Source organism: Lepisma saccharinum, chromosome 16, assembly GCF_977018435.1.
Source record: "Lepisma saccharinum chromosome 16, izLepSacc3.1, whole genome shotgun sequence".
Classification (NCBI taxonomy): domain Eukaryota; kingdom Metazoa; phylum Arthropoda; class Insecta; order Zygentoma; family Lepismatidae; genus Lepisma; species Lepisma saccharinum.
The window spans coordinates 63,691,459-63,704,244 of NC_139244.1; the positions used below are offsets into that span (position 1 = coordinate 63,691,459).

At 39.5% G+C, this 12,786-nt stretch overlaps 1 protein-coding gene across 2 annotated transcripts in view; it reads left to right on the top strand.

Annotated features, from left to right (window-relative positions):
• Positions 1 to 12,027, top strand: part of JMJD5 (Jumonji domain containing 5) — a 53,540-nt gene extending 41,513 nt beyond the window's left edge. For both annotated transcript variants that reach the window (XM_083138240.1, XM_083138239.1), the window contains exon 3: positions 10,216 to 12,027. In XM_083138240.1, coding sequence (XP_082994366.1) covers positions 10,216 to 11,429 — 1,214 coding nt within the window. In that variant the 3' untranslated portion in view covers positions 11,430 to 12,027. The remainder of the gene's footprint in view (positions 1 to 10,215) is intronic.
• Positions 12,028 to 12,786: the final 759 nt, after the last annotated feature.

Consider the following 12,786-nt stretch of genomic DNA (forward strand, 5'->3'; position numbering starts at 1 on the left):
GGTGAGGATTTTCTAGCTCACATTGTCACCAGGGATGAAAGTTGGGTGCACCATTTTAACCGGAGACGAAACGTGCAAGCAAAGAATGGCGACATTCGTCTTCGCCGAAACCAAAGAAGTTTCGCAGCCAGCCCTCTGCAGGGAAAGTCATGTTGACTTTATTCTGGGATAAGAAAGGTCCTATTCTGGAACACTACATGCCCCCACATACGACAGTGACTAGTGCCACCTACACCGACCTTCTCAAGAACCATTTGAGGTCAGCGATATGCACATAGCGAAGGGGATTGCTCAGTACAGGTTTTTTCTTCAACATGATAACGCTCGTCCTCATTCTGCTCGTGCAACCATGAAAACCATCGATGACCTACGCTTCAAGTACCTACCACATCCGCCATACTCACCAGATTTGGCACCATCTGATTTCCACATCTTTGGTCCATTAAAGGAGCACCTTGGAGGGCAGAGGTTCAAGTCTGATGAAGACGTCCAATCGGCGGTGCACGAGTGGCTACACAGTCAACCGAAAGAATTTTTCTCACGCGGTATCGAAGCAGTACCCATCCAATGGCATAAGTGCATTGAACTGGGAGGGGACTATATAGAAAAATAATGTACAATCAAACATTATCCCTGCATTAAAATAGTGGGAAAAAATTAATTGCGGTTTTCATTTGATTCTCCCTCGTACATTGTACATTACATGAATGTTAAAGGAAGAAGGAAAAGAAAATTGAAATTTTTCAAAAAAATTGGCTGTACCCCACACAATAGACTGAAGTGAATTAAACTGTAGTATTTGGCAGATGGACATTCCTACAACCTAGCAAAGTTCCATTAAAGGCTAATGCTTCATGTGCAAAAAAATAATAACAATGTATAATAGCAGCAGTGTTGCTATCTTACAGGATTATTTCCAGAATTTCAATAGTAAAAATGTATACATTGTTCTGTAATTCAAGGATGCCATAACTGTATATGTGTAGTAATGAACAAAAAGGACTAAACTGAAATATCATTTGTAGTTTTCAGGAAATGGCATGTTAATTGCTGCCACGTGGTCTGGGCAAATTTCAAACTTTAGGCCTTTGTTTTGGTAATTTTATTGCAAAGAGAAACTCAAAAAATTTATTACAAAAATTACCACACTTCTATGTGAGCACGTTTAGTGACACGAAGAATGCTGAACCTGTATTCACGCAAAGCATTAACATTTGGCACCTTCGTTGAGTGAACTGCATCCTTAACGTACCCCCAGAGGAGTGATATCTGGGCTACATGGCAGCCAGGGAATAGCCACAAACTTGCTCAACTGTCTTGTCGGAGACACAGTCCAACACATTCCCCGTTTCCAGAAAACTTCTGTACCATGCCCTGATGCTGTTGTCCATTGGCGGCTTTTTGTTAAAGACACGCCAAAACTTAACGCTGCACCGTAACAATTGATTTTGACTTCGCAAACCATACCACAGCGTGTGCTTTCTCTTGAAAAGATGCCATTTTCACAAAAGAGACGACAGCTCCGCCAAGTATGATGCATGCGAACTAAAGAAAAAAATCACACACACTTTATCGTATATGGCACCAAATGCAAAAGACTGGATTTTCGTAATTTTTAGCATTGTGTCGAAACCCCAGAGGTTCATCGTGTACACCCTGTATTGCGAGGGCTAGCAAAGGACTACTTCAATCTCCACTTGTTAATAATAGTAACAATGGATATATTGTTTTGAATTTTTTTTAAATATTTCCACAATGTACGTATATAAAATAAAAACATAAGGACCTGCTGTAATCTAGTATGTCAATCCTTTGTGTGTATACAAATCAACAAGAAATACAGAACTGAAATAGCATGTGTAGTTTTCAAGAAATTCCATGTTTAATTGCTGCCATGTGATTTATATTACATCTCAATGGAAATACACGTGATGGTTAGATTTATCCCATCCGTCCACTAAAGGTTAATTTGAAATTGTCAGGGAATATCAGGTAGGCAGCCTGTGTGCATAGTCTGATGGTGTTTACCAGCTTGTAAGGGTCTTTCATTAAGAGTGATACTTTTTAAAATTTGAAAAAAAATTAACCACTCAATGTATCAAAGTAAATTGTGCTTTATTTTGAAGCTTAGACATTGCAGTTATGTTCTGAACAAAATATCGTTCAAATGTCCACCACGGCTTTGAACACACTGACGCACACGATGGCTCCAATTGTTAATCACTCTGTCCATCATTAGTGGCATTATGTCTGCGATAGCCTGACGAATGTTCGCCTCCAAGTGTTCCGAAGTTCGTGGCTTGTCAGCATAGACTTGGGCTTTGATGTAGCCCCAAAGAAAAAAATCCATGGGTGTTAAATCACACGACCGTGGCGGCCAATTCACACATCCACGTCTTGAGATGATCCGGTCGCCAAACTTCTCCCTCAGCAAATCGAGCGTAGCATCAACTGTTTGGCACATAGCGCCATCCTGCTGGAACCACATGTTTTCAATATCTATGGTCTCAAGTTCTGGCCACAGAAATTCGGGTGACATGGATCTGTAGCGGTTGCCATTGACGGTAACTGTTCTTCTCTCATCATCTCGAAAGACATAAGGTCCAATGACGCCGCCACGCCATAAACCGCACCACACAGTGAGTTTTTCTGAATGCAATGGCACCTCATGGACCACTCGTGGGTTCTTCTTGCTCCAATAACGACAATTTTGCGTATTGACGAAGCCACTAAGACAAGAATGCGTCTTGCCTGAGAAGATGATTTTTCCACTGAAATCAGGATCAGCTTCCAACTGCTGTACGGCCCAATCAGCGAACTCACGACGCAATCTGTGATCGTTTGGCTTCAACTCTTGAGTCAATACAACTTTGTATGGATGCAGGCCCAAATCCTTTCGCAAGATTCGCCAAGTTGATGTCTCAGATAGCCGCAACCGTTGAGATCGTCTTGAAACTGACACATTCAGCTCTTCCTTAATACTGGTTGCTACTGCTGGGATATTGTCCTCACTTCGTGCTTTAAGTTGACTTCTTGGTGGCTTCTGGTCGTGTAGAGTGAAATCCCGCTCAAACTTGGCAACCGTGCGGCGTATATCCTGAATAGAGAAACGGTGATGGCGACCAATTCTCTGGTGAACAAACGATGAGGACCCACAACTGAGCTGCCACTTTGGTAAAATTTTTTAATGATTTCTAAACATTCAGGAAGAGTGAGTCGATGCATGATGAAACTGCAAATTGTGCTGGATATTTTCACATCTGGAAGCACACAAAAAAATATATTAGAAACTGGAAATTACAATTTTAAAAAGTATCACTCTTAATGAAAGACCCTTAGATCTCTATATAGCTAGATATGCCTATTCATAGCAAATTCATTGCCAAGAATTTACTAAGGGGAGGTGGCTGTACACTGAATTCTGCCTTTGTGAAAAATGAGGTTTTGCACAAACTTCATGTAGTACACAACAATGATATTTAATCAAAATTGTGTCTGTTTTGGAGCAAAAAGTGTTCCAAGTATCAAAATCGGTTACTATGAGAGGCAACGCCTGCCTGATTTGACTTTGTAAGTGTTATTGTAATGAGATTTATATGCCTAAATGTAGATCTTTTTGTTAATAATTACAACAAATTAGTAAGGACACAGTTTGTATAGGAGGTTGAGTTTGACAAGATGTGCTGTGATATCAACTGATGATTTCTTCATTATGCCATTATAAATTTTGTGTGGTTCATCGTATACACTGTAATGGTATTGTCCAATTCAATGTATGACCAATATGTCATTGCGAGAAATGTATATCAGGGTGGCTACTCACTGGGAATTACGCATGAATTGTTGGCTTCAGGAATTATGCCTGAATTCTGCATGAATTTTTATCCATAGACATGAAAAATTTTTATTATTAAAAACTTTTATTAATCCAAATCCCATTGAATTTATATATATTTATAAATATCGTGAGGCAAGTTTTACACAGGTTAGCTTTATTTTTATTGAGGGAAAAGAAAGCTGCGTGGAAAATTCTTATACAATTAAAAAGTATATGTCGAATCTGGGTATGTTAAATGGCAAATGTAAACTCTTCAAAAAGCAAGTAGCCCTGTGTATGTGCACACATGCCATGAAGGCACATGGGGTGATGTGAAGGTATACAGCTCCACATATTCTTAATGTTGGCCATAGTTTGGATCATATGATCAGCATTATGCCCAGCCACCTTTACCCCCTAGGTACCCATTTATAGGAGGCTGGGTGGGCCTCAGAGCTGCACAGAAACAGGGAAATGACTAAAGAAATTTCAGGTCCAGATCACCTGCCCCAGGATTCGAACCTGGGTTTTCTGCGTGGTAGCCAGATGCTCTACCAACTGAGCTATGGTGGCTCCTATGTAAACGCCACACCTTAAATTAAATATTTGAAATATTTAATTGAACTGAATTAGAATTTTGGGATACATTGGAATCACATTGGCTCTTTATATTGTTAATACGTATGTTTGTGTGTGTGGTGAAAAGTGGTAATACATAAGGTTGAAACAAAGAAAACATCTGCTTGTATCCTTTAATTTTTGGAAACTTTGCCTTGAAAACTGGGAATTATACTTGAATTTTATCATGGTCCTATTGTAGCCACCCTGTACCTTGTGCTCATAGTTTATTTCAATATTTTATACAATTAATACATAAAACATTTGTCATTTGTAATCAATGTAGTTATTTTCTGGACATTAATATTTCCATTCGACATTTGAAGCGCTCAATCTCCTGTTGCTATAGTTCATAGCAGCTGTAAACCATAAGGTATGTAAAATGTGTATATAAAGACTGGTAACATTTTTAATTTATTGCACAATCACTAGAAATGATGTAACTGCCCTATTCATGTTCATGAAAAAGAACCTCAAATATTTTTGTTGCTGTTTTCTTACATCCAAAGCTTGTAGTTCTACCACAGTTAGCATTACTTGTAATGATGGCATCCGTCTCTGCATCAATGTTTATAAATAGCAAAGTTGGATTGGATGTGCTGGAGAAATTCCCGTAAAGGAACTCAAAGGTAGAATTAAAGAAGTTATCTTCATGGTAACAGAGGATATGCTAAGAAAAGTGTGGTAAGAGTTTGATTTATTATGAGAAATCAAAATTTAAAAATAAAATATTAATTCAAATACATGTGGTTCACATATCAAGTCTTTATGATTTGATGAAGGTTTTCTTTTCAAGAATGATATATGTAAGTGAATTCAACAATGGGAAAACCAATTGGAGAAAATTGGGTGGAGAGAGTCAACGTACTGACGAACTTCAATGCTAATGAGACAAGGGTAAAATTGGTTTTAAGTGGAAGGGTTGTTTATCGTCCCAAAGTGAAGAACCTACGAATCATTGTCACATAGCAGAATGTCAGAGGTTTAATCATTTGTTGTCTTTGCACAGTTAATTAAGTAAAGTTTTAACCTAACTTCATGTACATACACCATATGTGTGTATTTTGGTAGTGTCTAGCATTAGACAAAAAGCCCCGTCTGAGACAACTTATCATACCCCTTCCTTACAAGATATCAATCAGATAAGACACTTGCACTCTCTTCTTCCCACTCCCCCCCCCCCTCTCTCTCTCTCTCTCTCTCTCTCTCTCTCTCTCTCTCTCTCTCTCTCTCTCTCTCTCTCTCTCTCTCTCTCTCTCTCTCTCTCTCTCTCTCTCTCTCTCTCTCCCCCTCTCTCTTTCTCTCCCTCTCTTTGTTCTGTTCAGTAACGAGAGTGAGAACTGTTTTTGTTAATTTTTCAAAATTATTCTTTCAAAAATATTTGATTATTACATGATTCGATTTCATTTTGCTGCTTCATTTTTAATGCATAATTTTTCATTTTGTTATTTGCCAAGTAAATATGTTCTTAAAGGGTAACCAAGATGAATCTCTTTTTCTTTAAAAAATAAATATGCAACGTTTGTTTTTCACGTCTTGAAACTTCAAGCTCACCAGATTCTCCTGGAAATATTTCTCTAAGACGGGGGGCGGGGGAAGGCATGATGCTGATCACATCATCCCAACTATGGCCAACGTCAAAAATATGTGGAGCAAAATGCTCTGTAATGTAGAATTATTCTGTAGCTTCCTCATGGTATATATTTTTACAGGCAAGCTATTCAGAACTGGACATAGAGAATGTTCACCACTAGAAATTGAATCGGGGACACCCTGATTACAGAACGATACTTAATACTACACTTTTGGGGATGCCTTCAAAGAATGGCATAGTGGGAGATATTGTCCAAAAATTTATTAATACTCTGATGGGGCCAAATTTTTCCTGAGAATGTAATTCTCAAGATTACATGTTTGTTTTTCTAATTCTTGTTAATAAAAGCATAGTAACAAAACAGACTGCCCCAGTTCGATTCCTCGTGAAGAAGCATTGCAAAGTGATTTTATTCCAATTTGGACTGAAGATCCAGTCCTGGGTAGCTTATCTGAGCACAAAGTGGATTTAAAACAAATTTTGCCGAACTTTTTAAAACTACGAGGGACAGTTTCGCACCATGTGGGCATTTATTTAAATAACATCGAAATGTGAACTGCTATTTTAAAAAATGACAGAGGTAAAAGAGATCATGATTTTCTCCCCATGTTGGAAGTGCAAGCTGTTTTTCAAGTTGATTATTAAGCCAGATGATGAATAGAATAAGTATTTACAGGATCCCTTATAATTATTGTCGAGATGCAACTTCAACTTTAGTTACATCTAATCAAATGTGCATTTTGACATTTCCAACCGTAAATGAAATATTGAACCTGTTCTTTTTTCCGTTCATGTGTTTTCCTATGCCATTGTGTATGTGTAGGCCTATATATAATATATATTTCCAGCATATTTCGTGCCATTCCCTGAAAAATATTCTGTATCCGCATATGAGTGAGAGTATAACCACTTCTTCCATTGACAAACATTCCTAAAAAAGTGAAAAGAACGTGAATTGAAAGTAAAAAATGGCAAATATGGGATTGACGTACCCCCGTCCCTTCTTACAGAGATGGTCTCCTTGCAAACTGGATTCATTACAACCATGCACATAGAAATAGTGCCTGCTTACTCCCTCTCAATAGAAATTAGATGATGAAACAGATTTGATTTAATTTTATTTTTTTATTTAGATTCGCTTTTCTGCAACTTTTGGCTAATCTTGAACTGGTAACAATGAAAACTTGGACAATGTAACCTACCTACATGTTTTCTAATGAACATATGTAAAATACCAGCAGCAATCCATGAAAATCCATGGAATTTAGTGATTTATTTTACTTCCCTTTTCTGCCAGCCTTGGCTAATTGTGAAGATGAGTATGAATAATGATAAAATGAACAGATGAATGGACAATCACAAACACACATGGACAGCAGACAACACCAAGTCCCATAGAGGATTATACTGGCCATGGGTCAAGAGGCCAGAGCCTCGTTTAGGGTTACCAGATTGCTGTAAGGGAAATGTAGAACATGCTGCCCCAAAATATAGGACACAAAACATTCTCAATAAATAACACATATTTCTATAGAACACATTACAAAGTAGATGAAAAATGACACTTTTCAGTTTTAAAAAATTAATTCATAATGAATTTTTAAATGCAAAATTTCAAAACTTGCAATCATACTAATCAATGCACCTCTTAATACATGATGTAAGTGTTACATCTCCAACGAGACAATTTTTATCAAAATTTCAGGTTTAGTCAAACTATATTTATGTTAGAGGGGACAGTCAAACTCTTTGAAATTGTAGGGACCAGTACCAAACAAACATTTTGCAGACTTTATGAAAAAATAATTTATCCCGTGAGTCTGTTGGGCTGATGGTAATGAACATTTGAATTATGATCTGTAATGGCAAACAAATATTTAGCAATTACCGTAATTTAAAATGGTTTGAGAAGTTTCATCTTGGGTAGTTTTTACTTCAATAACAGGGTGTCTACCAAAACAACACATTCAGAATTCTTGACTTTTTCTGGACTTTTCTAGACCTTTTTCCATTTGTCTTAATGTTATTTAATCGACCCCTACCTAGGTAAAGTTGGAAATTAGTAATTAAGAAAATAAATATTTATTTAATGAAAACCCCTACCAAAGGACCAGTTAAGATGAAAACTGAAGCTGAATTTGAGAAGAGAATTAGATCTGCTAGGAGGGTCACTATTTATATTTTGAGCCTAACAATGAAAAAACAGGAATTTGGCATTGAAAACTGCTTTATTGTTTTTTGAAGTATTCTCCTTTATGGTCAATACACTTTTGCATTTGTTCGAACCATTTGTCAAAGCAGTTTTTCCAATCTTCTTGAGACACCTCCATAATATGGTTTTTGAACGCATCAACGGCGTCTTTCGCCGACGAAAATCGTTGTCCACGCAATTTATTCTTGACATTCGGGAACAAGAAGAAGTAATTGGGTGCCAAATCAGGACTGTAAGGCGGATGACCCATCAATTCGATTTTTTGACTGTTCATAAAGTCTGTTGTTAGACGAGATGTGTGACAGCTGGCATTGTCTTGATGAAGAATGATCCGACGGCGTTTGTTTGTTTTCCGTATTTGACAGAAGACCTCTGGCAAACAAATTGTTGTGTACCATTCAGAGTTGACCGTTCTACGTTCCTCTAAAGGCACAGTTGCCACATGACCAGTTTTCCCGAAAAAACAGGCGACCATTTGTTTCGATGTGCTTCGAGCGCGAACAACTTTTGTTATATTGGGTTCATCTTGAAACACCCATACAGTCGACTGCTGTTTACGTTCCAGCTCATATGCATATATCCATGATTCGTCACCTGTTACAATCTTATATACGTCTTTTGAAACACCACGATTGTATTTATTGAGCATTTGTTTGCACCAATTGACGCGAACGTCTTTTTGAGTTTTTGTCAAATTGTGTGGGCCCAGGCTCAAAATATAAATAGTGACCCTCGTATCTCGTATTAATACATCCTGAACTGTGTTTGGCAGACAAGCGAGGTTTTGGCATCTGAACTCTCAGCCAGTATCAGTTGTCAGTTGTCTCTATATGTTTGTGACTGTCCCTTCATCCATCTTATCTTACCACCATTCATCCTCATCTCCGTGAGTAGCCAAAGGGACAGAAAAAATGAAGTAAAATAAACTAAATCAATCAATCAGTCACTATGATTGCAAAAATTCTTGACCACAAGAATAATTTATTGCCTTTTTATAGACTTCACCATGACTTTCTTGACTGGCAGACACCCTGAATAACTTAGTTCTCTATAGCCATTTGCAATCAAATTATATTGAATAACAATGGGCAACACCTTGTTCCATCAGTATAAACCCTAAGGCAAGAAATTCTGTTCAGGCATTGAACAGTGACGTTATCAGAAAGTCATCCTAAAACTTTGATCATTAGGTACTTCCGTTTTCCCGTTTGTTTAATAGCAGGACAAATTTTTTTCTCTTTGGGCAATGACTGAATCAAAATAAATATCACTATTGAGTTTGGAAGCGCAGTCCATAGACGTGTAACTTGCATGATTTTTTTCTGTTACCTATTTTCCTAATTAATAATATGTGACGCTCAAAATGTATGACATTTATGATATTTTTCAAGTTCCTCCCGGACGCCGGACATAAGGCTAAAATATAGGATATGTCTGGGAAAGACGGACGTCTGGTAACCCTAGCCTCGTTAGTCTGTAAAATGCAGTCCAGAGTGCACTACGTGGAAGTGAGGTTGACATTTGGGTGTCTTGATAAAGGGCCACCCCTTACACCCCAAAACTTAAGTGGAAAACAGCTTGTTGGAATGCGATGAACACTCTGCTGTCTCAGGTTGGTCAATTGCAGAATGGTGTCCTCCTTTAATCCACAAGGCTGCATACGTTTCGACAGGAGAATCTTCGATGATTGGACCACTAATGGGCACGAATGATTTTTCACTTGTTTGTTACATACCTAGGTAGTTAAGAAATGATGTACTATATTCCTTCAATTCCATTTTCTTTGTGGGGGTGGTAAATTATTTTTTTTTTGCCGGGGATAAACATTTTGTGGGAAGGAAATCCCGGCATTTCCCCCGTTAATTTGCACACTGCTGTCACTTGTAAAATAAAATGTGTTATCAAATGTCTGCTGTCGTAATTGTGCAGTTGCATGACAAATGTTGAGGATGGTATTTTTTTTTTTATTTCCAGACACAGAAGCGAAATTACGGCAACTGGTTCCTTCCATATCGACGATAATAAATCTTGCAGAAGTGGAGGACGCGTTGGCATTCATTGTTCTGAAAGCAGATTCTATTGTGAAGACGTGCGATTCAGAACGATATTCCGAAGCAGTCTCATTGTGTGAAGTTGCGCTTGATGCCACCTGGGAGCGACTGAACACAGGACACTGGAAAGATGTCCCTTTGACCGTTCGCAAGGTTTATGCATATTGCAGCCTTCTTAAGGCGGTTCTGGTCCTTGCCAAAGCCGAGTGTTCAGTCAGCCAGACGTTACAAGCAGCTCTCTCTTCTGTTGACCTGGGTCTGCTCTTGGGAGCACCATTACCAGATGGAATTCTTACGGCAGCTGCGAAAATTCTGTCGCAAAACCTGAAGTGTCTCGCACCCACCACCACTTCAAGAGAGTCGTGCGAACAGACTTCGGTAACGTGCGCCAATAGTTCCGTAGCTAGTGTCCCAAGAGTGTGCAAGTTTTGCAAAGTGCACGTACTTGAGAGACCATCACTGGAAAGATTCTGCAACGATCACTTCACTCCTTCGGTTCCCGTAAAACTGCTGAACTGCATGGATCACTGGCCAGCTCGGAAGAAGTGGAGCGTCGAGTACGTCCAGGCGATCGCAGGCCAGCGGACCGTCCCCGTGGAAATAGGAGTGCACTATGTGGACCCGGAGTGGAGCCAGTCCCTGATGACCGTCTCGGAGTTCATCCGCAGATTCATCTTCCCCGAAGGCCAGGATAAGGACGTGGGTTACCTGGCGCAACATCAGCTGTTCGACCAGATTCCCGAGCTGCAAGACGACATCCGCGATCCTGAATATTGCTGTTTGGGCGAAAGGGAGGACGTCGAAAAGAACGCGTGGTTTGGTCCCGCAGGCACCGTCTCTCCGCTTCACCAGGATCCCAAACACAACTTCCTGTCTCAGGTCATGGGTGAAAAGCGCGTTTTGTTGTTTTCCCCAGAGGATTCGCAATATCTCTATCCCCACTCCACGCGCCTCCTTTCCAACACCAGCAGCGTGGATCCAGAAAACCCAAATGTAGATTTGCATCCGGAATACCCGAAGGCTACCTGCTGGGAGTGTCACCTTCGTGAAGGTGAAATGTTGTACATTCCTCCTACATGGTGGCATCATGTTCGAGCACTAACAACAAGTTTTTCTGTCAGTTTCTGGTGGGAATGATCAATGTTCAATATCGACTCTTATGTTCTTGCGCTCTAATGCAGACTAGGGGTGTGCGGAAGAGAATTTTTTTTTGGTCAGGACGGGAAATTTTTTTAATCCCGACATTCGGGACGGGAAGTGTTCGAAATTTCCCGAAGCTCTGAAAATCTCGAATTCTACAAGTCATTTCCAATTTAAGTGATTGTTTTTACATTTCTGGAATAAAACCAAACAATTTCCGGTAAGTTCCACACACTTGAAATGCAGAAAACGTTGAGAATTAACAACTTTCTAAAATGACCATTCGGTGTTTCCCGACTGCTCGGGATCCCGAAAAGTCGGGAAGTCATTTCCCGAAGTCGGGATCGGGACGGGAAATTTATTTCCCGATCCCGGTCCCGACTTTTCGGGATCCCGTACACCTCTAATGCAGACACACACAATAATTTTTGACTTAAAAAAGCGTTTCTAGTTTCAGTACATTTTCGTTTTTTACATCTATAATGTACTTAAGAAAACAGCATTTATGGAGCAAGAACAATTTCGTTCCAATCGAAATATTGCTAGCATATATTTGTTTGATTCTTTTACATTGCAATGTTCTATTATTTATTAGTTTCTGTGCATAGTTTGTATTACTTTACTTGGATATTAGTCGCTTCAATTGCTAATGTATAAATAAATTGTGTAAATATGGAATTTAATTTTATGATCAGTATTGTACAAACAGCGAAAATAAACACTGTGCAAAGCGCTTGAAGTGAAAATTGTTATACTGCACGTAACTCCAACTGGCGGTTGACCTTGATGGCTATTTCTGGCTCTTTCTTTCCCTCCCAATCATTTTCGGGGGCGTGTGGTCCGATGGGTGTCAACAAATTCAGTTGCGAAGGGAAAGCTGAAGGGCTCACATCGCTCTCCCGAAGCAACGTTGTCAAAGGTACATCTGTTTTTGCCACTTGTCTTTATTTGCGTGATTGTAGTGTGTTTGCGTGTGTAACTCCCTCGTGTAGAACCACGTGTGCAGTTGTACCATCAAAACCCCGCTGATTTCTGGTGCTGGCAATATCGTTTCCCGAGAAAACACTCTCACGCTTTACAGTACATTTGGCAACATATGGTGGACCCAACGCTCATTTGTTTCGTCCCGCGACAACGTTCGGTACCTTGTGACTCGAAAAGAGCCCGATTTCAGTCGAAGAAAATTCAACTGATCGCTGAGTCGCAGTTTCCCAGCCGCCAGTTGAAGTTGCGTTCAGTATAGGTGAGATGTTCGTTCAAGCATTGAAGCTAAGTGGGGCTGAGGACAGATGCTCCTATGTTCAACATGGTGGCAATCAAACAGCTGGGAGCAGTGGCAGCGATTAGGGGCGCA